This window comes from Vipera berus (genome assembly GCF_964194415.1).
Source record: "Vipera berus genome assembly, chromosome: Z".
NCBI lineage: Eukaryota > Metazoa > Chordata > Lepidosauria > Squamata > Viperidae > Vipera > Vipera berus.
The window spans coordinates 88,853,656-88,880,736 of record NC_138205.1 but is presented as its reverse complement, the minus strand read 5'-3'; the positions used below and the strand labels follow the sequence as shown (position 1 = coordinate 88,880,736).

Sequence of the window (27,081 nt, the reverse complement as noted above, 5' to 3'; positions counted from 1 at the left end):
ATCTTTATTTTATTTCAGTAAAAATTCACTTTGGGAGATTTCTCCAAGCCTTTGAGAAGCTATATCTTTGCAAATAAGAAATATAGTTGCAACCTGATGAGATTTGTTTTTTAAATAATCCTGCAGGATATTTTCTAAAAGTAGGTTAAGGTGATAACACACACAAAATAGTATCTCATGAATATTTTGCTTTGCCGCTGGCTGTCTGGCTGACTGACTGACTTTGTATTACAGGTTTAATGAAATGTAGTTACCAAGAAATAATTTTAGAAGCTTGGATAACAATTATTTTCTATGTGTGTAAGTCATGATTTTACAACCTATGTGGCAAAAATACACCTCAAATAATAAAGCAACTAGAAAAAGAAATATCACTGAAAAGAGGCCTGGAATTTTAGTTGCACCACATGTGGTTTTCATTTGTGAAAAATGAACAAGCTGTTTGTGGTTAAACTGTCTAATCTGCTGTTATCAATCTAGCACTGCATTCAAGATTTACAGGATACATCAGCTTCTGTGCCACATTAGCTGTTAAAAGGGAGAGGGGGTTGGAGGAAAAAAAGGAGGAGAGAGTTTATCCTGAGGAATAATATTTCCAATGCAGCCACACTTGCACTACATCTGGTTGTGCTGGTAGCGGCAGTTAAATTGAAATATTTCACAGCGTGTGTCAGAAACATGCAGAATGGTAATTATGACAGATCTGATTAAGGCTGAGTGCTACTAGCTCCCTGGCCAGCTCTGGTTGTGCAGGTGTGACCTTGTGCGTGCCTGTGTGTGTAAATAAAATTAATTACAAGCAAGAGGGCGAAGGCTTCAGTGACATCACAAAGCGGAGAAACTCCCAAGGGGGAGACCTAATGGAATATTTTCCCTCAGTCTAATAATACAGTTCATATTGACTTGAGGTAATTAGTGGGATCATTAAAGCAGTTTTCCCGGCGTATTTGGCTGCCTGATCAGATTAGTGAAAATGTTCTTCAGAACAAGCCCTGTGTGGTCTGCCAGAGGAAGAAGCTGGGGGGGGGGGGGAAGCAACAAAGCATCGTGAAATGATAAATGGTGCTGGACTTCCACTTCTACAAATTTTGTGACCAGAGTTTACAGTTAAGAACAGCACCAGCTAATAAGCATAGGCTTCTCTGTCAGAAATAAACTTTCTATTTCACTGACACTTAGATACATTTGGTATATATCATGGTGGCAATTTCCTGCTTATTTGGGACCTCTATGTTGGCTATCTCTTTAGTGAAGGGGTAGAATCACAAATTATCATATACATTGCATGTATATAAACAAACAAAATTAGGTAATCCTCCTCCAAGAAAGAAAAATATTAATTTACATCATGAATTCAGCATAGATTACCTGGTTCAATAATAAAAGGCAAACATGATATTTTTTCTCTTATTAAATAATTTTTGTCTACTTAATCCTTTCACTTAAAAATGAAAATAAGCAACTGAATTGTTTGCCTTACAAACAGCAAAAATGTGAAACAACATCTGTAAATATTTTTCTAATTGTAAATTGAAATAGATTAGTTAGCATTTTTTGTGACTGATTGAGCATAACAGAAACAGGAAATATAAAAATATCATCCCCTTTACCATACCACAGCAATTTCTGATCAGGCAACAAACCATTTGTTTCAAATCAACTCACTGAGCATGCTCTACCTTGCTAACAGAATATGCCAGGCTCTGTCACAGATGGCAGGCTACGACAGTTGCCATCCATAGCGTCGATACTCAACAGTTCAGCACAAGATCAGTGACATTCTGTCTCATTAGAGCCACACTAATTATCACAGCTAGTTTCAGGGGAAACCATGTGTTGCAATGGTCAATTTGAAGGAGTCTGTGCATCAACAAACTGGTAATAAGGATCAGACACCTTATTACATGACAGCATGCAGCCTATGATCTGATTTTCTGAAACAGAGGTACTGAGGCAACATTGCAGCCTGAGGAGTTACAGAACCACTATGTACATCATTGTGAATTTCTGTGAGCTCATTTTACCACACGGTATTATAAGACAGAGAAGAAAGGCACAATCAATGTCTTAATGAATGAAGCATCCTGTATTCTATTAATATTGCTTCACTATATTTAATGATATACAAAGAATAAAGGTGAAAGGATATGTTTCCTTAATAGAAAAAAAACCTTAAAAAGTAATATTGCTTCAGACCAAAGACCTATTCAGGTCAGTATTTTATTTCCAGTTACCAAACATTGCACATTATAGTTAATCTCTCTCTCTCTCTCTCTCTAATTTGCAATTTCTTTTAATATCATGAAATTGCTGAGAGACTGGACTTGTGAAAAGACCTTTTTATTGCTCTACAGTAATGGGATGATGGCTCAGTGGTTAAAGATGCTGTACTTGTCAGTTGGAAAGCTTGAGTTCGAGACCCAAATACTATGCAATGAGGTGAGCTCCTGCCAACCAAACAGTTTGAGAGCATGCAAACATGAGTAGATAAATAGGTACTCTGCTTCAGTGGGAAATGTTACTGCGTTCCGTCCTTTCAGGCTGGTCACATGATGAGGAAGCATTTTCAGATAATGTGAGACTCCCTTGACTGAGAATCGGAGATGAGCACTGCCCCCTTGAGTTGGTCACAACTGGACAGGGGAAACGTTTAAACTGCTCTACCAAAAGAAAATAATCAGATTTATATATATATTGATAAGTGTGTGAGAGAAAGGAGAATATAGCACAGTAGAAAATTGTGTTCTCCCAAATCTTGACATTGTCCCATTATGTTAGCACAGCATTCCCCAAACTGTATGCTAACTTACACCACCCAGTATCTGCAAATCAAGTAGCTAGTAGCGCACCATCTGTTTTTTATTTACATGCAAATAAGCATGTAAGATCTCAATCTAGATTCATTCACTATTTTTCCCCTAATTCTTGCATAGCTCTGATGTATTCCAAAATCAAATGATGAATGGTAGCTAAGTTTAAATCTGCCTTCCTGTTCATCTGTGGTAGTTCTAATTCAGACTTACTGTAATGTCAGAAAGGCAGAGCAGCTGCCTATTATATATTTAATATATCTTAATTAATCCTATTAGCTCAGCTGACCAGGGAATCATATTGTTTATGTTATTTTACTTTAGAGTACTAAGAATAGCATGAAATATCTGAGATCCAATTCTTGTACTGTTAATAGTTTTAATTTCAATATTGATCTGTTTTCTCTACTATTACATTAATCATTGAGGTTATTACTGTTATAGCAGGTAAGACTAAGGGACAGAGCAATAAAAAAATCTCTGTTAAGTACTTTGGGGCCACATACATTTATCTTGCACATTTTTATTCACACTTCCATCACACAGTGCTCAAAGCAAATTTCTGCTTGGCCAAGACCTCCCACAGACCAAAAAGAAATTTAAATCTAAATATCTCAAAATTACTTTCAACATTCCAATCCTGAATATTGAAACCTGAGTTATGAACTGAAAAGCCTGAAGTGGGAGTATGATCAGAAAAATGTTAGTGTGATAGTGTACATTCCAGTTTGATATATATGAATCATTGGTGGGGAAACAAGGAAAAAAATGTGTAAGAATATACTTTCTCTCTAAGCATGCGTGTAACTCTTTGAATTGGGAGGAAAAAAAGTACAGGACAATTACATTCTCCAACAATTATGTAAGGAAATAAATGTTTGAGAAAGGTCACAATGGGTCGGACACAACTTCGCAACTAACAACAACATATAAAGAAAAAATATTGAATGTTTCTAATGAAGAGTCACAATTTAAAATGCTCATGTAACAACTAAGTATTGGATATACAATGTAAGTCTTCATTGAACTATTATTTCTATTCTGACAGAATATGTATAGCCCAGGCTTGAAGTAGGGAGTCGTTGATGCTCTCTGAGCTTGGTGGTTTTCTTGCAGATGTTTCATTACCGAACATCATCAATAACTGCACTGCTGATATTAGCTCATTTGGTAACTAAATAGCAACAGCACATAGACTTATATACGGCTTCAACATGCTTTACAATTAATGCCGGGCTTGCATGAAAATCACCAAGCTCAGATTGCACCAAGGATCCCACAATTTATATTCTGTTCAGCAAATACAAACTACAAAGAAAAGTACCAATAAAATGCCAATATTGTATGTTGTGCTGTTTTTAACACCATACCAAACAAAACCCAGGTACTGAATATGATAATACTGCAGGATAAGACAGTATCCTGAAGACAGGATAAAATCACAATGCATTGCTGAAAATTACAAAAAATTATAAAAAAATCTCTCTTGTAGATAGATGTCTTTATGTATAAAATCCTGGAACTCAATGTAATTTTTACATGTATCAAAAAACTGGCAATATATTCTTAGGTGCTTCTAAGCATTCGTATGTCACCTGAATAGATCGTCATAAAAACTTAAAGGTATCATCAACATTCATACTAGATAATATATATCTTTATAATGTAAGCAATACCATGGCACTAACTAAAAACAATGTAATTTTGTGTTTGTATTTCTATGAGTTATGCGGTTCAAATGATCAATAATAGCTGTTGTTAATGGAAGCAATGATAAAGTACAACCAAGACTTTATATTACACTTGCCTAAACTTGGCTTATGTCTTTGGATTCTATTTAGCATCCATCAATGTCCAACACTGCAGAGAACAAAAAGCTTTGCAAATAAGAAACTTCCATGCCACAATATCTATGGCAAGGCAATGTGAATGCTTGAAGTAGTTACCATAAAACGGTAATATACATTTTATATGGGTATATGAATGCAAAAATTAAAGTTTTAAGTGCTGTCTGTGAACAAAAGTATTATTTGGTGATGAAAACTCAAATGAAATAAAATATTTTTTTCTTAGGAAGGAACTTTTTTATATTTTTTTTTATAATTTTTTATTTAAAAATATTAACCTGGTTTTTCAGAGATCCCAAAATAGGGAAGAGTTAAAGGCAGTTTACAGTAGATTAAAAGCAATTAAAAATAAATTCAATAAATTTCTAAAATATTAATTTAAAATTATAGACACCTGAAATCCTATTATTTAAATGGGTATCCACATAACATAGATGATATATAATATCATTATAAATTATAAATCAAAGGTAATGATTCCTATGAAAAATATAATTTTAACTGAGGCAACATTTTTAAGTAGCTTGTTACCAATAATGATGATGGCTTAGGTCTAAATCTTCTTTAATTTTTTTTAATTGCATATATACGCTATATTATTAGGACAGTAATGAATGGAGAGCTATTTATTTCTGCTGCCCTTTTAAGAGGGATTTTTAGTGCTTTTAGTGATTAAATTTCTTTTAAATAATTGAAGAAATCAACTAACAGACGAAGCCTTGAATTTGATCCCTTGAGTTATTTATAAAAATAATAAAGGAGATAAAAACCTAATAATAATAACAATAATAAATAAAACATACAACATCTAAAATTAATAGAAATCCAATATGTGACTGCAGATGCAATTCATGGAAAACAAAATCTTAGTATCAGTGCCACCAAATTCAGTATGCAATTCAGTGGATATAAATTGTAGTAAAGTAAAAAATACTAAGGATAGGTAATATAAAGAGATACTGACAATGGATATTTCTTCTTAATGCACACTGTATAACCTTCTTTTGAAAATAGAAATATCAAAAAAGCATACAGGTTTGAAGTCATAGTTAACATTCTATCATAATTAGAAACATTTCAAGAGCCCTGTAATATCCAATCAAAATTACAGTAATTTCCAATACACAAGCCATGATTCATGACAGAATTTTACATTCTACAAGAGATTGTAGTGGCCTGATGTATGACACAGTGAGTGCAATGCTAAGAGAAACAATTCAGTTTAATGTTTAAACAGCACTTGGTGTTTAGAATCCTACAATAAAAGAAACATATTATTGCAGAAATTATCACTTTGACAGTGATTGAAGGGTAGGCAGGCATGTGGCCTGTAAAGCTGTAATTTTTTACAGTCCACAGCTTGAGTTTAATCATTTTGATGTAACATTTCCAAAATATCCTTTTAAGTATTCCTTACAGCATATAACTTTAAAAAGAAACATATTTTTTATATAATGAAAGATGGAGCAATTCCCAACTGCAAACATTTCCAAACTTACAGCTTAAATAATAAAGCAAACTGCAATAACATAATTTAAAGTCTATCATGTCTAAAGAAAGGTGGCATCAGTCAATTCAGCCAGGACTGAAAAAGTGTTTCTTTTTTTAGGGGAAAAATGGGAACTATATTTGACCTTTCAGGTCAACTTTGCAATTCAATATACAATTTTTTTAATATTTTAGAATAATTTAAATTTACAAATATATTCCAAGAACAGTGATCAGCTAGCAAAATTAAGTCAAAACTTACAATTCATCTATTTTAATTCTGCATGTTTATTCAGAGATGTAAACTCATAAAGTTAGTCCAGCACTCTAAAAGGATTCTCTCATTGACAGATGAAATTTATTAAAATGACATTTTAAAATTTTAAAATTGTTGTTAATGTCACTTTTTTCTAATTCACCATTTAACCAGTTATTTGAAATGGATGTTTATTCCAAAATAAATCATTCCATATTCAAGGAATATACTCTATCATATTTTGTACTGTATAAAAACATCCAGGTCAAAGCTTTATACTGTCTAAACATATATTGTGGGTTTAATTCAATATCCAGAAAATAACAAAGACAAATTCAAGATTAGGAAAAATACTTTAGTTATATCAAAGCAACATTGTGCTTGTTTGTTACTGAAGGTGCACTAAAGTTTGTGCATAGGCAAAATAAATCCATCAAAGATACAAAGTGAATTATTAAACCTGATCAAGTCAAAATCCAAACTACTGTCACAATATGTTCAAACAATATGAATAAATATGGGCTCTGTACATTCAGTCTTTGATTGCCCTCATTTTTGGCATCCTGAACTCACACCACAAATTATTCAATCTAAATAATTTGAACTATCATTTTTGTATTGATATTTTACAGTTATTTGGGACTATTTCATTGTAACTTACTAACAATATGTTGGCTGTGGTTTATGGGTGAGGGAGTTCAAAACAGATGAAAAGAACCAAGTTTCCTATCCTACATTAGAGTGGTATATTAGGATTAGAGAAATCCAGTTAAAACTTTCAGCCCTAAAGACCACCAAGTATTGTTGAGCTGGTTACTTGAACATAGTTTGTTAAATATTGGATAGGGGAAAAAAATGGGTGAAATGAATACATAGATATGCTGACTTGAACTTTTAAAGAAAGACAGGCTTTTAGGGATTCAAAAAAATATTTGGGGCATCAGAGTAGAACCTTGTGGTAACAAAAAATATCTCTGGATCTCCTGATTAAGATGTAAAGTTTTAATGATAAAAAACCCAGTTAAGTTCAAGTACATTTTTCCCGATTTATCTCATGGAACCCCATCTTATGGAATCTCATGGAAATCCAGGATTCCACGAAGCAGTTTGAAAACTCTTCTCTATACCAAACATATATGGTAGTTCCTCAGGGTCACATTTAGCCTTAAAAAACAACAACAGAGAAGTTGTTGCTAACAAGTTGCTCCTTGAATGTCATGTGCACTGAACTGCTGCACAGTTGTGTTGGTTTATCTTAGAAACAGTTTGGAAGCACCACTTTTTTCTTACTATTTTAGTTATTAAGGTCTTTATATGCTTCCCCATTGGGACACCCTTAGCAGCAGATCATCAATCAAGTCATAAAACAAGTCACACTAGCTGGAATCTACTTAGAATAAAGCAGTCCTAAGTTCTAAACCACCAAACTTTACATTAAATTTGTTTATTTTAGGTTCTTTATAAAATTATTTTCTCCCTAAAAACTCCCCCCACCCCCCGCATTATGTTTTCTCACCTTTGGATTCCTTTCTCTTAAATCTGGACTCCTATTTTCAGTATGATTCAGAAAGCTCTAGGCATATATCAGAATAACCATTAAACTTTCTAATTTTAAATAAAAAGAAGATTAGGTTGGGGAAATGGAACAGAAAGGATTGCAGGATATCTAGGTTTTCACCTATACAGAGTGGTAATATATTGAATGTATTAAAAGGCTACAAAAGGCTACGATTGGTTAACATAACAGTTTTTCACCATATTGCCCATAAATATGCCATATTTTATAATATCAGAAAAAATATAGTCATATAAATATAGTCTAAATATAGTCAGATAAAAACATCTTGACCTACACTCTAGAGAAGCCAATAAATTTCTTATTGTGTTTAATCACACTTAACGTTTAAAGGATTTTATTCATATAGTCATCCAACTAAACTGAACAACAAAGAAGCAAGAATAGCAATATTAATTCCCAGATGACCACAAAACTTACCTGGCTTTTTGTTGCTGCAACCTTTGCAAATAATGCTTGAGATACTTTAGCTCTTTTCATTTCCTGTTGGATCTCATCATAAATGGAAGCATTAATATTCATGGTATTATTTTCAGGTTTTCCATTTCTTTCTGTTGAAATAGCAGTTGTTTTTACCTAGAAATATGATATATCATTATTCAACAGATAAAAAAGATGCCCAGTTAAGAGGCACTATAACTGTCAGCACACACTAGAGTTTAAGTGCTCTTAATTAGAAATAAGTTCCACTGAAATCAAGAGGCTTATTCTTAAACTCAATTATAATAATAAGGTAAAATAATTATATATTTCCTATAACAAGCTACTGCCAAATGTTTAAATAACATGCCAAAAGAGACAAGTAGAGCTTTAAGTGAACTTCCCTATTTCATCTTCAAAAAGAGAGGTCCTCTGAAGATGAAAGTTGCCTTATATATCAGACATCCTTTTATTCTGTGTCGTACCCAAGCACAGGAATGCACTTGTGAAAATCTTTTTTGGCCGCCATGTTCAACACATAAAGAATAAGCAAAATGCCTTTTTTGCCACACTTTTCCTATTCATTTTAGTGTTTTTTTTAACTTCAAATTTTTTAATTTTTTTTAAAAAAATATTATTTCTAAGTAGATTCTGGTAGAAGTGGTCAAATAGAATGTTTCATTTAAGTGCTTTATCTCTTCCTACAGTGTTAAGAATTATTTTTATGGCAAATGAAATAAATAAATGCTTGTAGATAAGTAAATATATAAAAAACTAATAAATGCCTGCACATTTTCCCAATTTTCTTTGTCATTTTTTTCCTAAACAAGTTGGAGGAATATTTACGTGGCTTCTTCATCAGAGATAAAGCATTCAAACTTTATACACAATTTCAAGGCAAGATAAATTAATCCCATTTGAGGATGCTTAAAAATTGGTGAACCCATTTGAGCTTTCAATGTTTCTTCGTAACTATGACCTAAAACCTAAATCTGTTCTCCATGCAATTGTAATAAGATAATAAGATAATCTTTATTGTCATTTTTTACTGTGGGCACAACGGCACACATCAAAAATGAAATTTAGTTGCCCACTCTCAAAGTAAAACACATACATGACACACATCTAAAACATACTACATAAAACATTTCTATAGACCCACACCCCTACATATACATAACAATAAAATATTAAATACTGTCCATCTTGAATATATAATGGAAGGAGGAAGCGAGAGGTCACAAGGTTAATGCTGCACGGAATGAAACTATGGTTGAATCTGGATGTTTTGCTACAGATACCACGAAGCCTCCTCCCAGAAGGTAACAAGGAAAGCAGGTTGTGAAGAGGATGAGTAGTGTCCCAGATACTCTTACGGACCCTGTTCAAACAATGCTTTTTTTCTAAGTCCTGGATGGGAGGGAGGGAAATGCCAATGATCTTTTCGGCCATCCTCACTACTCTCTGCACTGTCTTCCTGTCTGAAGCAGTGATGCTTCCATACCAGACTGTGACACTGTATGACAGGATGCTCTCAATCGTTCCCCTGTAGAAAGTGGTCAGAACAGGGGAAGGAAGATGAGCTTTTCTCATGCGACGCAAAAAGTGCAGGCGCTGCTGTGCCCACTTCACCAGTTTCTCACTGTTGAGCGACCAAGCCAGCCTACTTGTTAGCTGCACACCCAGGAATTTGATGCTGGTAACCATCTCCACAGGTGAATCATTAATGCACAGAGAAGTGTGGCTGTGCCTGATTTTTCTGAAATCAACAATGATCTCTTTGGTTTTTCTGATATTTAAAACTAGGCTGTTTTCCTTACACCAGTTCATCAACCGCTCAATCTCCTTGCGATAAGCTTCCACACTGTCATCATGAATAAGGCCCACTACTGTTGTATCATCTGCAAATATGGTTGGTGGCAAACCTAGCACAACAGTTATGAATCAGCAGGGTGAATAGCAGCAGACTTAGGACCCAGCCCTGAGGAGAACCTGTGCCCAAGAAAATGGTATTAGAGGTATTTGTTCCAGCTCGCACATATTGGGGCCTGTTGGTAAGAAAATCAAGAATCCAGTTGCACAAAGGGGTTTAAGCCTAAAAGGCCAAAACCAAGATAAACAAATAAATCAAAAATATTATATTGTTCATACAATTTGTTCATCATATTTCTTGAGACATATGATCCAAAGCTATATCTTTATGTGATAAAGTATGTGAACCTTTAAGATCATCATTTAGTTTGATGGGGAAAGTAGAATCAATTGTTTCAATCAATGGGATAATAATCAGGTGTGACTATGAGAGGTTATTTTTATTTAAAGAAGAGAAATCTGGTTATTTATTATGAAAGTCTAAACTTTACAGTGTAATGCGTTTCATGGTTCAAACAAAGGAGATTTTTGAGAACATCCAAGAAACAGTTGTTGATGCTCATCAAGTTCGAAAACTTTATAAAACTATTTCAAAGACTTTGGACTCTACCAGTCCATTGTCACACAAATTGTGTATATTCATCACTATTATTACCCATGAATAGTTGACCAACCAAGATCATATCAAGAACAAGATATGTAATTGTCTAGGAGGTCTCAAGGTCCTCAGAATGATATCTATGGAACCAAAAACTCCCTTGGTTTGGTGAATGTTCATGACATCATCAGGGAAACAGTGAACAATAATGGTGTGTACAACAAAGTTGCAAGAAAGCTACCATATTGCTGCCTGCTTACAATTTCCAAAAGGCCACATCAATAAGCCAGAAGGCTATTGGAAGAATTTTCTGTAGATAGAGAAGAGCAAAATAGGACTTTTGGCTGAAAAGAGAGGTGTTATATTTGGTGAAAGGCAAACACTGGATTCCAGCATAAAAATCTCATTCTATCTATAAAATATGGTATTGGCAATATCATGATTTGAGTCTGCTTTGCTGATTTTGGAAAAGGACAGTTTGCCATTACTGATGGAACTATGAATTCTGGTTTTCTGGGGGAGAAATGGCAGACTGAAGATAGATTTGTGTTTTGCAGAGATGCCAATTATGGTTAAGAACCATAAGAACAAAAGTCAAGAAATAGATTGGCTCCTTTGACCCTCTCTGAAGAAAGACAGAATGTGAGATTGCCTAAGTTGCACTTCATATGTTTGCTCCTCATGAGGAAGACTCCAAGATTATGGTCTCTGGAAGGTAGGAAAACTGGGAGATGAGGAATTTGCCATTCTTGTTCTAGCCACAGCAGAGTCTTCAGAGAAGACTAAAATCACACTTTCTTTGCCTTTAGAAATTACCTATTAATTACTTTAAAAAGTTGGACTCTTTCAAAATGGCAGAGACTGGAAGCACCAAGTGAGTGCTTATAATTGTTAATACAAGAAAATAAAACTGTATTTTTATAAGCTTTAAGAATTAACAGTGAAAAGCAAGGCAAAGTTTTAGCTATAGAAAGTTTTAAATGGAGTAAGGTCTCAGAAAAGGAATGTTTGATTTTCAATATTAAGACTTTGAAAATAATTTTAAAGAATAAATGCATTTTTGGGGAAAGAACCATTATTTTGATATTGGATGCAATTAACTTATAATGGTTATTGTTGAGGAATGACAATTGGACTGGGCCAGCACTATGAGGTATGTTGTGTGCTATTGTTGTTGTTGTTGTTGTTGTTGTTGTTCTTGTATTCAGAAGAAGCTGTTATACCAGAAGATGTTAGAAAAAGGATTTGGAAAAAAAATTAATCTGATATGATTATGGAAAACAGTATGAACAAGAATTATCACAGAATATACAAAAAAGATAAAATAAAATAAAATGAGGCTCTAAAAATTAAGAAGGGAATAAAAATTCCAATTCAAGACAGTGATTGGTATAATTTCTTCCTTCTGTACTTAACAAAGGACACTTGTTAAAGTTGTGAAGAAATTCAAGACACAATAACTATTATACACACAAATATATTAAATTTGATCACTTTCCTCAATAAATAAAATATTACCTTTTTGACATTCATTTATTTGGGTTTTCTTTATCTAGTTTTAAGATTTGTGTGGAGAACACATAATATTTTAGGTCATATTTATTCAGAAATATTGAAAATTGAAAAGGGTTTACATACTAGTAAGTACTCATAGCATGTCTAACTTTGAGAAGACATCAGAGTAATTCTAATTCATTCATGGATTATTTCTGATGAGGTATATGTTAAACATAACCTTCTCTCACAGTCCATTATAATCCATCTCAAACTTTTAATACTGCCAATTTATTAAATAAAATATGTTATTTATTTATTGTTTATTATTAAATTTATATCCCTCTTTTCTTTTGTACAACTGCAGGACTTTATAATTTATCATAGAACTTCTAATTACAGTATGACTATTTTCTGGTGAAGAATGTCAGCTGGTCAAAGTTCCATATTCTATAAAAGGTAAAGGTTCCCCCACACATGCGTGCTAGTCGTTTCTAACTCTAGGGGCCGGTGCTCATCTCTGTTTCAAAGCCGAAGAGCCAGCGCTTGTCCGAGGACATTTCCGTGGTCATGTAGCCGGCATGACTAGACGCCAAAGGCACACAGAACGCTGTTACCTTCCCACCGTAGTGGTCCCTATTTTTCTACTTGCATTTTTACGTGCTTTCGAACTGCTAGGTTGGCAGAAGCTGGGATGAGTAACAGGTGCTCACTCTGTTATGCGGCACTCGGGATTCAACCTGCCAACCTGCCGACCTTCTGATCAACAAGCTCAGCGTCCTGACCCACTGAGCCACCGCGTCCCCATTCACATACTTTAAAAAAATATATTCAACATTTAATTTTGTCATAGCTTTATGAATTTTTTCAAAAAAACTTTCTAGTTTAAGATAATCTGAAGTACATTTTAGTATTCCAATGTCTTACAAAATAATGTAAAAAAACAACCATTTCTTAGAACCCAAGTTACTCTAAATTATTGCTGCAGTGGTTTGGTTTACATCTGATATTGATTAGAAAAAAAATGGCAGCATTGCAGGAACATGTGCTAGATTATTTTGAGTCACCAAACGCATTTTTTGTTATTTGCAAGATTATGGTATAGGTCAGGGGTCTTCAAACTTGACCCTTTTATGACTTGTGGGCTTCAACTCCCAGAATTCCTCAGCCTTCTTTCTTAACATTTTCTCCTGACCCATTAAGAATAGCATGGATGAATTAGTTTGCCGGGCTCTAGTGAACACTATATTATATATTGTTAATTAACCTTTCATAGGCTATGGTTTTCCTCCATAATTTCTACTGAAAGCATCAGTCATCATTTATTGTATGATACTTTATAAACGTAGTTCTCCCCAAAAAGTGAGGTTATAAAATTAAGATTACTAAAAAGGAGTGTTAAGAGTTAGAAATGAATATAGTGAAGAATGAATGATAAAATTAAAGAACAAATAATAAAATTAAAATCTTCAAAATATTAAAGTCAAAACAAAGACTTCAAAATACCAAAATGATACATTTAAATACAAAACACATTAACTCTGGTTATTTATAATGTAATACTATTTGCTGTATTAATTGTAATGAAGAAAAATTCTGGTGAGACAAAGTCCCCTCAGGATGGGCTCCAGTATGAGCCTGAAAGTTCAGAAGACTTAACCTCTGGTCCTTGATGTCTGACACAGATTGGACCCTGCAATACAATCATGGGACATTTGCCTTCATTCATGGGGAGGAAAAAGTCCACTAACATTTGTAAAAACGTATTCTTTTAGGCTCATCAGATGAAGCTGTTTAAATATGTTTAAATTCTAGAAAATCTAGCACATCACACTTTTAATTGATAATAAAACTAGAAATAATATAGCCAAAAAAATGAAACCTGAAACAATTAAATTAGTACATATTAATATACATAAATGTTCATATTTTTCTCAGGTATGTGCACACACACATGCACACACACACACACACACACACTTTATAAATAAGTACTGTTAAGTACTGTTTTAGTTTAGGAACAAAATTACTTTTAAATCCTTGTTTAGCTTTTAATCTTATACTGTGCATTTAAATTCATGAAGTATTTCATTTCAAGGAAAACAGACTACTTTTCAAGCCTCTTCTACAAATGCACAAGAGTTATAATAAGTGCACATACTTTCCAAATAGCTTTTTATTGGGACAAAGTTTACTACTCCATTATTACTGTGGCGCCTAGAAACACAGTTATATTTACATACTAACATTTCTATTAACTGCTCTCTCCATGGTGATTTTTCTCAAGAATGGAAGGCTCTATATTATATTTTGTTATTCCAAATATATCATTAAAAATGACATTAAAAAGACAATAGTTTATATTTTTTCATATAAACTACAAAAGGCCATTTTGATTTTTAAAGTTTAAACAATCGGTCAAAAGCTATAGCAAGATGGTCTCCAAAATTATTTTATATTCTAAATATGAAGGTCAGTTCTTATAACAAGAAACAGGAAATGTGCATCAAAAAAGTCTCTCATTAGATATTTTAATACACTATTATTTTAGCCAGATTTATAGAAAAATATGAAAATAAGATTTATAATTATGATAAAATGGATGGTTTCCATGTATTAAAAGATATACCAGTTATTGACATATTTTTGTTGAAAAAACTATTTACTGTAAATTGTTCTGTCAAACCTTAAACTCTTGTTCTCATGTAATTGAATTGAACACCAGCTGCCTGCAATTAGTGCAGGTTCGCATCCCACCAGGCTCAAGGTTGACTCAGCCTTCCATCCTTCCGAGGTAGGTAAAATGAGGACCCAGATTGTTGGGGGCAATTAAGCTGACTTTGTAATAATGCCGCTTGGGGGGTGTATGAAAGCCCTAATAAGCAGGCATATACATAGAATGAAGGCTACTGCTAAGCTTGTAAGCCGCCCTGAGTCTTCGGAGAAGGGCGGGATATAAATGGAATTAAAATAAATAAAAAATAAATAAAAAATAAGAAACTATAAGGCATTTAATGATTAAACTAAACATAAATGTTGCCAGTTCTTCTACACAAGATATGTATAGCATTGCACTTAAACTAGTACAGCAGCATCAATATTCACTAAAATTAGTATTTAAAATATTGAAATGGAATGAGCTAAATTGTTCGATTCAACTGACAATTTCTTTAAAATGTCTTCTCCAACTTGATGTTTATTTAAAAAAAGAACACTCTAGTAAACTATGTTGTTACACAGACAGCAGTTCTGATGTTGTTAAAATAATGAATTAAATCTCCTGCTCTTTATTACATTATTATGTAAAAAATATTGTGAAGCTTGCCTTAGTTACAAATATATATAGATGTATAAAAAGGTGTGAAAAATGTAGAAAATAGTTTACTTGTGAAGGTCGGCTGGGTGGAGTGCTTATAAGAGGTGTTGGGCCCATAGCAGAAGCTGCATTCAAGCTTCTTTCTCTTTCATCCTGATATATTCGATCTCTTTCTGCTTCAGGCAGCTGCAAGAAATTCTGCATTGCCCGAAGATTTACTAATAAAGATTGCGAAGCAGTCTTGGGGTCTTCTTCCTTTCGCAGGATTTCTGAGAGCAAACCCTGTAGAATAAATAAGTATATATTTATACACAAGTATACTCAAATGGCCATAAGGCATAGTAAGAAGCCACAGAAAAATACCATAAAACCACAGTTGCCTTTGTTAGCAACTTCAGAAAATGCACATAAAAAAAACATTAATTCTGAATAGGAATTTAAGTAGCCCAAAAGAGAACCTGAGCTGTATTCTTAATTTTATTAAGCATCTGTTTTATATATAAAACAAACTAATTGTGCTTAATTAGTCTCCTCTTTTCACTGACCTTTTATTTAATGTAAAATTTCATATTCGAAATTTGTCTGTGTGTATATTTATTTATTTATTTAAACATGAAAAATGATGGAATAATATTAGATAAGTTTCAATTCATAGTTGATTCTCCCAGGAATTCTTTTTCTATTTAGTTATGATTATCTAAAGTTGAGGTTTACCACTTATAACTAACAATATTTTCCAAATGAATCATTTCAGGCAAAAAAAAATTGCTAGGCTCTAAGTTCAAATTCAATTGTTTCAGCAACAGTGGAATAATTGTTTCAAATTCAAAATGTTAGAATTCAAGACATTTTGCACTTTACTATCAACAACCTCAGACAATCAAGGAAATATGTTCTTAAATTCTTTTTAGGGAGCACCCTTAAAATCTTTATTTTATAATTATGGAATGCTGGAGCTATTTATATTTTACCCTGTGATAGTTAATTACTTCACAGGATCAAATTTATTTATTTTCATATTTAGAACCTACTTCATCACTAGATAATACAAATCAATATTTTTGCCTCTGACATTAATTCTTCCTCTGAAACAAATTCAATTGATTTTTATTAAATGAGAGGAGCTTTATACAATATACAAGTGTATACTCTTATCTTTCATGCTATATGTTATATGCATTGATATTACTATTATCTTTGTAAAAAAAAACAAGCAATTGTGATTTCTGCCACTTTCAGCCATCAAAGTCTGTGGCAATTATCATGGTAAGCATACATATGGACCATTGAAATTGACTACTTAGTAAAGTAAAGGCAAAAATAAATATATTAATCTGAAAAGAATGACTCTCCCCCAATAAATCATAACTGAAGGTGGGAGGAGAGGATTTTATGGATGGGACTGGCTCTTGTGGTTTGCATGCAGTTTTTGAGTGTCCTATATTACTATATTACAACCTAAGACTATATTTAATGGAAAATTTATTCTATTTGATACAAAAAAGGAGGCCCTTTGAAAAATGAAAGGAGGATCTCTTTTCACACATAAAGTTCCAGGACTGATAAATCTAAGCCTATGTGGAGCTTAACCTACTTTTTTTGCTTAAAAATTAAAGCAAATTAACTAAAACAAACCAAAGCTTGTATCCAACCCTCCCAACATTTTACAATACACCAATAATGTCAGCTCCATTGCTCATTATTGCCATCAGTCCTAAAAAAATCAAATATCAGCTTTTTCCAGATCTTTAGGAAAAAATTGATAGGTGGATAAAAGTGTCTGAACGTCTGGCTGACTGCAACTAACAACAACAACAACAAACAACAACAGTAATATAGTGTGGTGATCAGCTAAGTAAAAATCCCCACTGCTGTCATGACTACATTTAGAATTTGATACTAAAATTAAACAGACAACTCTAACTTACTTGCATCTTAACTAATGAACATAGACCGGCATTCTCCAAATGTTCAGATAGCCAAATGTAATTTGTATCTTAATTTATGTTATTATTCAATGTTTGTTCAGATCTACAATCATCTATGTTTTCTTGCTGCAATACCACTTGATGAGAAATATATTTTCTGTGTAAGAACCCTTTCTAAGCTATTTTCAGACAGACTAATACAATCATTACAATTTAATTTAGATAGTGATTTGGAGTTTAAAACTTATCTTACTTTACTATTCTGGTGCTTATCTTCATGAATATCACACCTGAACACTATATCCCTTTTGTTTTATATTTTTGATTACAATTGTACTGTGTTTCGATTTTTGTATGAAATAAGGAAATATTTAATTATATTTACTTATTTTCCCTTGCAGTATGTTCATCATAACCACATTACAAAAAGTAATTATTATTTTTTACAAATCATCATAAATAGAGAAATGATTTTAAAAATATCAAGGGCTTCCAGTGCTAATTACAAATTCTTCATAATGAAGGAACTAAAGCACAGCTTTTTGGCTCACAGTTTGTCTGATCTTTAAATATAATCACTATTTCAGAAAGATTTTTATCAGCTTCATGGAATTTCAAAGCTCTCCAAAGAAAACTATGATATGTTGAAACTTTCCCTCGCCCCCAAATACCAATATGCTTAACATCACTGTATGCTATCTGCATTGCAGTGGATTGAAATCTCATATCCAGGTGGAACATTATTTTCAAACTCCACCCGCGTATCTGGAGTCCTGCCAAGGAACATATAAGCAGACACATTTATCTTTGTCACTTATTAGCAAGAGGAGAGCTGTCATGATAGTGTAATAGCACCTTTTTACCTTTTACTCAAACAGTAATATGGGTAGTGAGTTTTTCTTAAATTACACTATGAAGAATTATATGAACACAGTAGCAATTTCTTTTATACTTAAGCAGGCAAATTTTACTCTACCACATAATTTGCAGAACTCAAATTCAATAAAACATTACAAGATGGTCCATTACTGTTATCTTTTTTGAATAATCCATCTTCATCCTTCATTTTACTGGAAAATAAACAGGGTACCAAACATGAAATGAAAAGAAGAAGAAAGAAATGAACACCAAACGTGGTAAACTGGATAGGCCTTTACTGCAGTTTTAAATTCATTTCTCACTTGATCCATAATAGCCTTTTCCTTAAATATGAAAAGGTCATTATTTAACAAGTGGGACAGACATGAAAAAACACAGGAAGCTAAATTCAATTATTTTCATAAGTTTTATCTAGTTTCATTATCTATCACTGATAAATGTAATGTAAACATATTTGTATTTTTAGAAAAACCTGTCTGAAGATTATATCTAAAATCTCTAGTAAGTATAATAGTAACACAGCTAGTTCTCATTTAGCAACTGCTTGGTTAGTGACAATCACAGTTACAATAGTGATGAAAAAGTAACCTAACAACTAATAATTGCATTAATAATCTTTGCGGTTCTCTAAAGCAAAGTAAAGCTGAAATATGATCATAAGCGCAATCATAGTCTCACTTAACTAAACAAAGATTACCTGTGTAGCAATTAAAAAATTTAGTATAACTTTATGATATTGTCTCAGCAAAAGAACTTGATACTATTTCTCTGATAATCAGTCTAGGTGAGATGGGAAGCAAACAATCTAATAAGTAAATAAAATTAAAATGGAAGACTGTTAATTTTAATTACAGGTTGTCCTCAACTTATAGCCATTTGTTTAGTGAATGTTTGAAGTACAACAGCACTGAAAACGTGACTTGTAACTGTTTTTCACACTTACGACCATTGCAGCATTCCCATGATCACATGATTAAAATGTGGTTGCTTGGCAACTGGCATGTATTTATGACAGTTGGAATGTCCCCAGGATCATATGATACCTTTTGTGACCTTTTAACAAGCAAAGTCAGTGGGGAAGCCAAATTCACTTAACAACCATGTTACTAACTTAACAACTGTGGCAAGAAAAGTTGTAAAATAGGGCAAAACTCACTTAATAACTATTTTGCTTAGCAACAAAATTTCTGACTTAATTGTGTTCGTAAATCAAAGACTACGCTGTTAAAATCAAACTGCAATTTTCATTTGTTACTTGATTTTTTTTGTATTAGCAAAATGGCTGCAATAATTATGGCTACAAACATATCCATGCTGATTCATAAATAAATTTTAGCAATTTCAATGAAATCTTAAGATTATTAATTACACTTAATTATTGTTCTTATGATAAAATAGCAACACATACAATTTATCAGTGAAAGAAGTGAAAACAGCCCTCATGATCCCTCTAAGCTGGAACATACGTATCATAGTTTCAATATGTTCAATTTAATAAAAGTTCGTAGATGAAATATGAAAATTATTCCAATATTCAGTGAAAAAAGTCACAGAGCCAAGATCACAAATATTTCAATGTATTCTTTCAGAATGCTTGAAGAGTCACATTTTTCATTTTCAAACCTTAAATTGCTGGACTTTACTAATGAAGTCTGAATTATAAAAATCAAGCAATTGTTTGTGTTTATTTTATTTATTCATGAATCAAATTTATATAGGCGCCCATCTTATTGAAGGCAACTCTGGATGGCATACAATTATAAATAAAAATATAAAAAACAGCAATTGTAAATATAAAAAGTAGTAATGAATATCTTAAAAACCCAAAGTAAAGAGAGAATGAAAAAAAATGACCTCCTCAACCATGGAGCCATCTGGTCAAATATCCAGTTCCATAATAGTTTCAGGCCAGGTCACACAATCATATTGAGAGTCTTTCAGAATATCCAGAGGGATAGGGCCAATCTAGTTTTAGGGGAAAGGATCTTCCATAAGCCAGACATTACAGCAAAGAAGGCACATTTCCTAGGACCTATCAAATGTACATCTCTGACCAATAGTACATAGCATGCCTTATCTGCAAGATCTGATTAGGTAGGCTGATATAAGTGGGAAGAGGCGGTTCCTCAGGTAGCTTGGGCCCATGCCCTAAAAGGCTTTACAGGTTAAAACCAGGGCCTTGAATTGGACACAGAAGCAAACTGGCAGCTAGTGCAACTCACAGAGCCGAGATGTAATATGCACTATCCTAGGAGTACATATAAGTGTTGATGTTGTGAGTCTGGAAAGAGTGCCTAGAAGAGCAACAAAGATGATTAGGTGACTGAAGACTAACACATATGACGACATAACCTGGATCAGAATGCCCAAACAAAAGCCACTCAGTCTTGCCAGGGTACAATTGAAGCTTGTTGTTTCCTATTCAGACCTTCACAATCTTCAGTTACTGGGATAAGACAGTCATGGTATTACTTAGTTCATCAGAGGTAAAGATGTAAAATTGGATATTATCAGCATAATTTCACCCATGGCAACAGATGCACTTACCCAGTGCTTCATCTTAAAAAGGAAAGGAGAAAGCCACATAGAAGGGCCAAGAGCAGGACCTCTCCTCCCCAATCATCATCATCAATTTGAATCAACCCCAAAGAAGGAAACGAACCAGTACAATATTGTGCTGTTCACCCCCAGCCCAAAAGATACCATAGTCAAAGGTCACCAAAATGTCATGAAGAGCAAGGATGGATGGATTACCCCTATCCTACTCACACTAACGGTCATCTAAAAGCATAACCATATCCAGGTCTGAATCCTGACTGAAAAGTATCCTGATAATCTGCTTCCTCGATGGCCCTCTGAACCTGTAGCTCTACCACCTTCTCTACTATCTTCCCCCCAAAAGAAAAGTGAGATAGTGAAAGAAAATTGTCCAGTACAGTAATGCCTTCTTGAGGTGGGGATAGACTCTTTAATGATATAGGAACAATGCCTCCTTCCAAAAAGGAATTAATCACTGTCAGAACCTACTCAAATGACCTTATCCAGGCTGCTTTAACAAGCCAGGAGGGTCATAAATCTCACAGCTTTTGATGACCCTACCAACTTCCCAGGTCAAAAGGTTCAAACCAATTCCAGATAACTGGGTAAAACTCTTCCCTAGACATCTCCTTGGGAGGATGACAAGGTCAGAATCTAACTGAGAATGAATCCAAGCAACTTTATCTGATATATACATGACAACTCGAATTATTGTCCTAACAAGCTTGATTAATTTTATAAAGAAAAAAAATCTGTTTAAGTTGTGCAAGAAAAAATATAAAGGATGGAGAAGATTTAAATAGAAATAGATATTTGGAGATTTTGAAGCCTAGAAATGCTAGTAATGCAGTAGATTAAGAAATTATTAAGCAAGTATTCAACATATTTTTGTTGGCATTTTTGATTGTTAAAAAGTTAAGAGATGAATTTTGACCTTATTCATAATGAAGAATTGTTATACAATTAGCAGTCATATGTCAATTATAGCTCTATTATACAAGAGGTTATGGTCTCATTTTTTATTAGATATTCATTCATTCATTCATTCATTCATTCATTCATTCATTCATTCATTTCTTAACCACCAATCTCCCTCAGAGAGGGATTCTTGTCTATATTTCTCGACAACTCAAAGGTGTGTAGATTCCTATTTTATCCACAATAAGAATTCTGTGAGCTGACTGAGAACAAATGATTCAATTTTACCTAGTAAGAGTGTTTCTAGACCAGAACTTTAGGCACAATTTACACTTATAGAGCTATTATTTTTTTAAAAAATAAATAAATTTATTTAATAGTTATTGAAGCCATATTTTTAGCAGAATATTTTTCAAAGTGGTATTTTTATACTATTTAATTTGCTCTCATTTGGTTTTACAACACTGGGTCTCCTTTTAGAAATAAAATTGAAATAAAAACATTGAATAAAAGGATCATATATACTTTAGTCTCTGAAAAAAATCAGTTTGAAAGAGTCTGTGTAGCACCATCTATACAAGTAATAATTTTATACAACTATAAAATATATAATTGGATTATAGTTGTGTATTTAAGTACGGTAATATGTAAAATTTGCTTTTGGATAAATTTCCTTTTGTTATCCTTGAACGGTTTTATCTTCTGTTTGTGCAAGTATCAAAAATGATAGGACCTTATTGCAGGCTCTGAAGTAACCTAATGATTGCTATTTAGTTTTACCTAATTCATTTGCTTGAGATAATTGCACAGTAATAGTCTGAAATGCAATGCTTAGGGTTGAATGTTGCAATCTGCAGTATCTATTGTTGAGTGTATTGATGCAATTGAACAAACAGCCACAACTATTTCCTCCCACATAATTCTTTTTCCAGAATTATGTGATTCACTTTGCTCTGCTGGCTAGGTAATAAAGGTAGCAACAGTTCCTGCTGCATAAGTAATATTAAAAGATATAGTTCAAGATTTCAGCTTGCAAATACTGCTTCTATGTGTTCAGAACCACACCATGTGCAAAGTGTAATTAATTTAGAGAGGTGAATTGAGTCAATAATGTGGATAAAAAAGTTCTTAATTACTGTAGCTTTATAATTGATCTAGATAAATAGATCTATACTTGCAGCCTTAGAAGGATGAATGTGCAAGATTTAATAATATGGGGATAAATCTATTAAATAGATTCTTAAAAAAACTTAGCAAAAGATTTTGTCTTTCTCAAATAATTGCCATTAAAAGAGATCTATAAAGAAAAGAGAAAGATGAAGAAAAGAGAGACAAAGATAAAGAAAAGAGAGCAAAAAAAGAGAGAAATTTCTTAGCACAAGTAAGGGTGTTTGGGATCACAGTCTATATGTGGTTAACTACCAGCTCTATATAAATTATATACATTTTTTTAAAAAAAGGCTAACCTGAGTTCTGTTAAATGCCACACGTGCAAAAACTGCCTGTGAGATTCCTGCTCGTTTCAATTCATCACGCACCCACTGGTAGATTTCGGAAGACACCTCTGTGTTAGTTGAGACCTGTTGTTCTAACGGCTTGTTGATGGATCTGCTGACAGGAGGGGGATGGTTCAAGTACTGTTGATTTAAGGACTGTTGGGCTAGAAGTCTGTTCACTGCATACTGCTGGTTTAGCAACTGGGCCATTACCAATTGTTGGTTTACCAACTGAGGACTAATGGGAGTAAGTCCAGGATGCATGTTTGGAAGTGGGGTCCGAACAGATGGCTGACTGCTATGAGAAAGCTGAACGGGGGATGGTGGCTGTTCAGCAGTGTTTCCTGGGACTGGCTGGTGACCAAAGTTGACATGGTTGGGACCTTGTTGTGATAGTTCAGAAAGGCTGTCCATTTCAGCTAAGAAGGAGAAAACAGAATATAAATATTTGGTCCAAAGAAATAAATGAATATATAAAAACGAATAGCTGAATTTGGATCATTGTTCTCTTTATTCTCAGCATTCAATTCAAGAGATGTTAATCAAATGATACTTTAGGGATGTGCAAATCTTTGCTTCTTCAATATCTTCTTTCTGAACATACATCTGGCTACAAACCTTCGGCTTCAAAGCAGATTCGTTGCACCTTTAAGAAGCAGATTCAGATGCAAGCAAAGGGTTTTTTCAAATATTTTTCACAAATTTTACATTATTTTCTCAGAAGATCCCAATATATAAGGATATTTTTATACATTTTGGATTTTTATGTAAATATAAATGATGGTTTATATTGTATACCCATTATTTTTGTTTTTTAAATTCATTTCACTTAATATATGTATATGTATATAATAATATAGTATAGTATAGTATAGTATAGTATAGTATAGTATAATATATTATAATATAATATAATAATATATTATAATATAATATAATATATTAATATAATATAATATAATATAATATAATATAATATAATAATATAATAATATAATATAATATAATATAATATAATATAATATAATATAATAATATAATATAATATAATATAATATAATATAATATAAATATAATATAATAAATATAATATAATATAATATAATATAATATAATATAATATAATATAATATAATATAATATAATATAATATAATATAATATAATATAATATAAAATAGTGTATGTGTATGTGTATGTGTGTATACACACACACACACACACACACACACACACAGACACATATTCACACATACACACACATATATACACAGGTAGTCCTTGACTTAAAATAATTCATTTAATGACCATTCAAAGTTACAACAGCAACGAAAAAAGTGACAGATGATTGTTTTTCACACACTTAATGACAGTTTCAGCATTCCCATAATAACATGTTCAAAGTTCAGATGCTTGGCAACTGATTCATATATATGGCAGTTGCAGTGTCCCAGGTTCCTATGATCACCTTCTGCAACCTTCTGACAAGCCAGGTCAATGGGGAAACCAGGTTCATTTAACAACTGTGTTACTAACTTAACAAATGCAGTGGTTGACTTATCAAGTGTGACAAGAAAGGTCATAAATTGCCTTAACTTCACTTAATAACTGTCTCATTTAGCAACAGAAATTTTGGGCTCAGTTGTGGTTGTAAGTAGAGGACTACCTTTAAATATATATATATATTTGATTGAAAGATCATAGGAACTTTTTCAATTTTTATCAGGATCTTGAAAAATATACTTAATATAGTTATAAAAACAAGACAATATTATATTTACCTGAAGGAAGGCAACCCCTCAAAGCACTTTTCAGTAAGTATATTTGCAGACAGAGCGGAGGGAGCAATTAATTTTCCCAAGGGGCCACATGAGAAACTGAGACTGTTGTGGAGGGCCGCTACTACCTCCCCCCCGCAGCCACTGCTCCCCCAGCCGCCGTCACCGCAGACCTGACAGGGACAGTCAAAGGGCTGGATGTGGCCCGAGGGCCATAAAATGCCCAAGTCTGAGATACCGACTCTATTTAAAGAGGTAAATACTGTTGAAAAGGATAGAGAAGAACCAAAATTCCTATGGGTTATTTATGTTTATTATTATAATTTTGATTCATAAGACTACCACAAATAAAAAACCAATGGTACCAGCAAACAAATAATACCAATTAATTCCTAAAAATAATAAAATAACAAAAGCAGCTTTATGTAGTAAGAAAAACACTTTTACAACTATATCAAACAATTCACATCAATTAGTCACAATCTACCTTACAAAGGGAGAAAGGCAACTTTTTAAGAATAATCTAAAAGCTCGAAGGCCACGGGCATATTATTCTAGACACCAGATATAGGATTATAGGTAAGGTGCACTTTCTAAGATCCATCCAAAGATTTTACTTAATAGATGGAACATGAAAGGCATGTACTCAATCAGAACTTATGGGGCAGGAAGAAATTTATTTAATTATTTAATTACATTTATATGACTAACTATATCACAGACATGAAATGATGTCATAGAGGTAGTTCTTCAGGTAGCTGAACTCTGTTCAAAAATGGTTTTAGAGATTACAAAAAGATTAGAGCACTTTTAATTTCACCAGAAGCTCACTTGATATTAAGGTAACAGAGATGTTACATGGATGAACCAGCTGCAGCTTCTTGATAGTCTTCAAGGCAGCCTCTGCACATTGTAATAGTCTATGCATTATATGACTAAAGCAAGAGTGACCATGAAAACGGACTCTGGGTCTGAAAAAGTGTGCAATAGGTGCACTCTTAAACCTTTACAGACATTTGCCTTCTAAATGCAGAGGGCAAATTGTCTAGCTATGTTCCAAGTATTGTTGAAGTGTTAAAAGTAATCAGGCAAACAGCAAATATTAACCCTAGTCCATCCATATTGCTCTTGATTATCTAATTCTCTGAAGCAACCAAACTGATAAAGCTGGTTGCAGATGGATGGTTGCCTTTAAAGACCATAACTTAAAAGGAAACAATTTACTCCTATTGCTTGTCTAGGAGCCTTTAATTCGTTTATGTAGTACAGTAGCTAAAAGGGTTTATCTTTCTTAACAACAATACAGAAGTTGTTTTCCTTACTTTGGGGGGGGGGTTACTTTTAGCTTAGAACAAGTAAATACTTTTTTGAAATAGATTTTTTTCAACCATTCCAATATTTTATTGGAATGATTGAAAAAAATCTATTTTAAAAAACAAAGAAGTGAACTAGCATAAAACTGAAAATGAAGACAGCATTCCTAAAATACTTCAGTTATGTATCAAACCATTTCTGTGTATGAATTTGGACATTTATCTATACAATTTAAAATGTTAGTTTTAAAAATACATATAGTATATACAGCATTTTTACTCTTGCATTAGAAAGCATGATATGGTATAGGTTTGGGGGTAAAAAATGCCTGTGAGTATCAAGAAACATCCTGTACCAGCAGCCACTTTTGTTTATGTGGGAGGCATTAGAGTATTAATAAAGGTAAAGGTAAAGGTTCCCCCGCACATGCATGCTAGTCGTTTCCGACTCTAGGGGCCGGTGCTCATCTCCGTTTCATAGCCGAAGAGCCAGCGTTTGTCCGAGGACGTCTCCGTGGTCATGTGGCCGGCATGACTAGACGCCAAAGGCGCACG

At 33.1% G+C, this 27,081-nt stretch overlaps 1 protein-coding gene across 4 annotated transcripts in view; it reads right to left on the bottom strand.

Annotated features, from left to right (window-relative positions):
* The window catches only part of SATB1 (SATB homeobox 1), a 115,181-nt gene that overhangs the window by 29,456 nt on the left and 58,644 nt on the right, over positions 1-27,081 (bottom strand). For all 4 annotated transcript variants that reach the window (XM_081345411.1, XM_081345410.1, XM_081345409.1 and 1 more), the window contains 3 exons: positions 23,407-23,855; positions 15,747-15,959; positions 8,398-8,553 (listed from right to left, as the gene is read on the bottom strand). In XM_081345411.1, the coding sequence (XP_081201537.1) occupies positions 8,398-8,553; positions 15,747-15,959; positions 23,407-23,855 (818 nt within the window). The remainder of the gene's footprint in view (positions 1-8,397; positions 8,554-15,746; positions 15,960-23,406; positions 23,856-27,081) is intronic.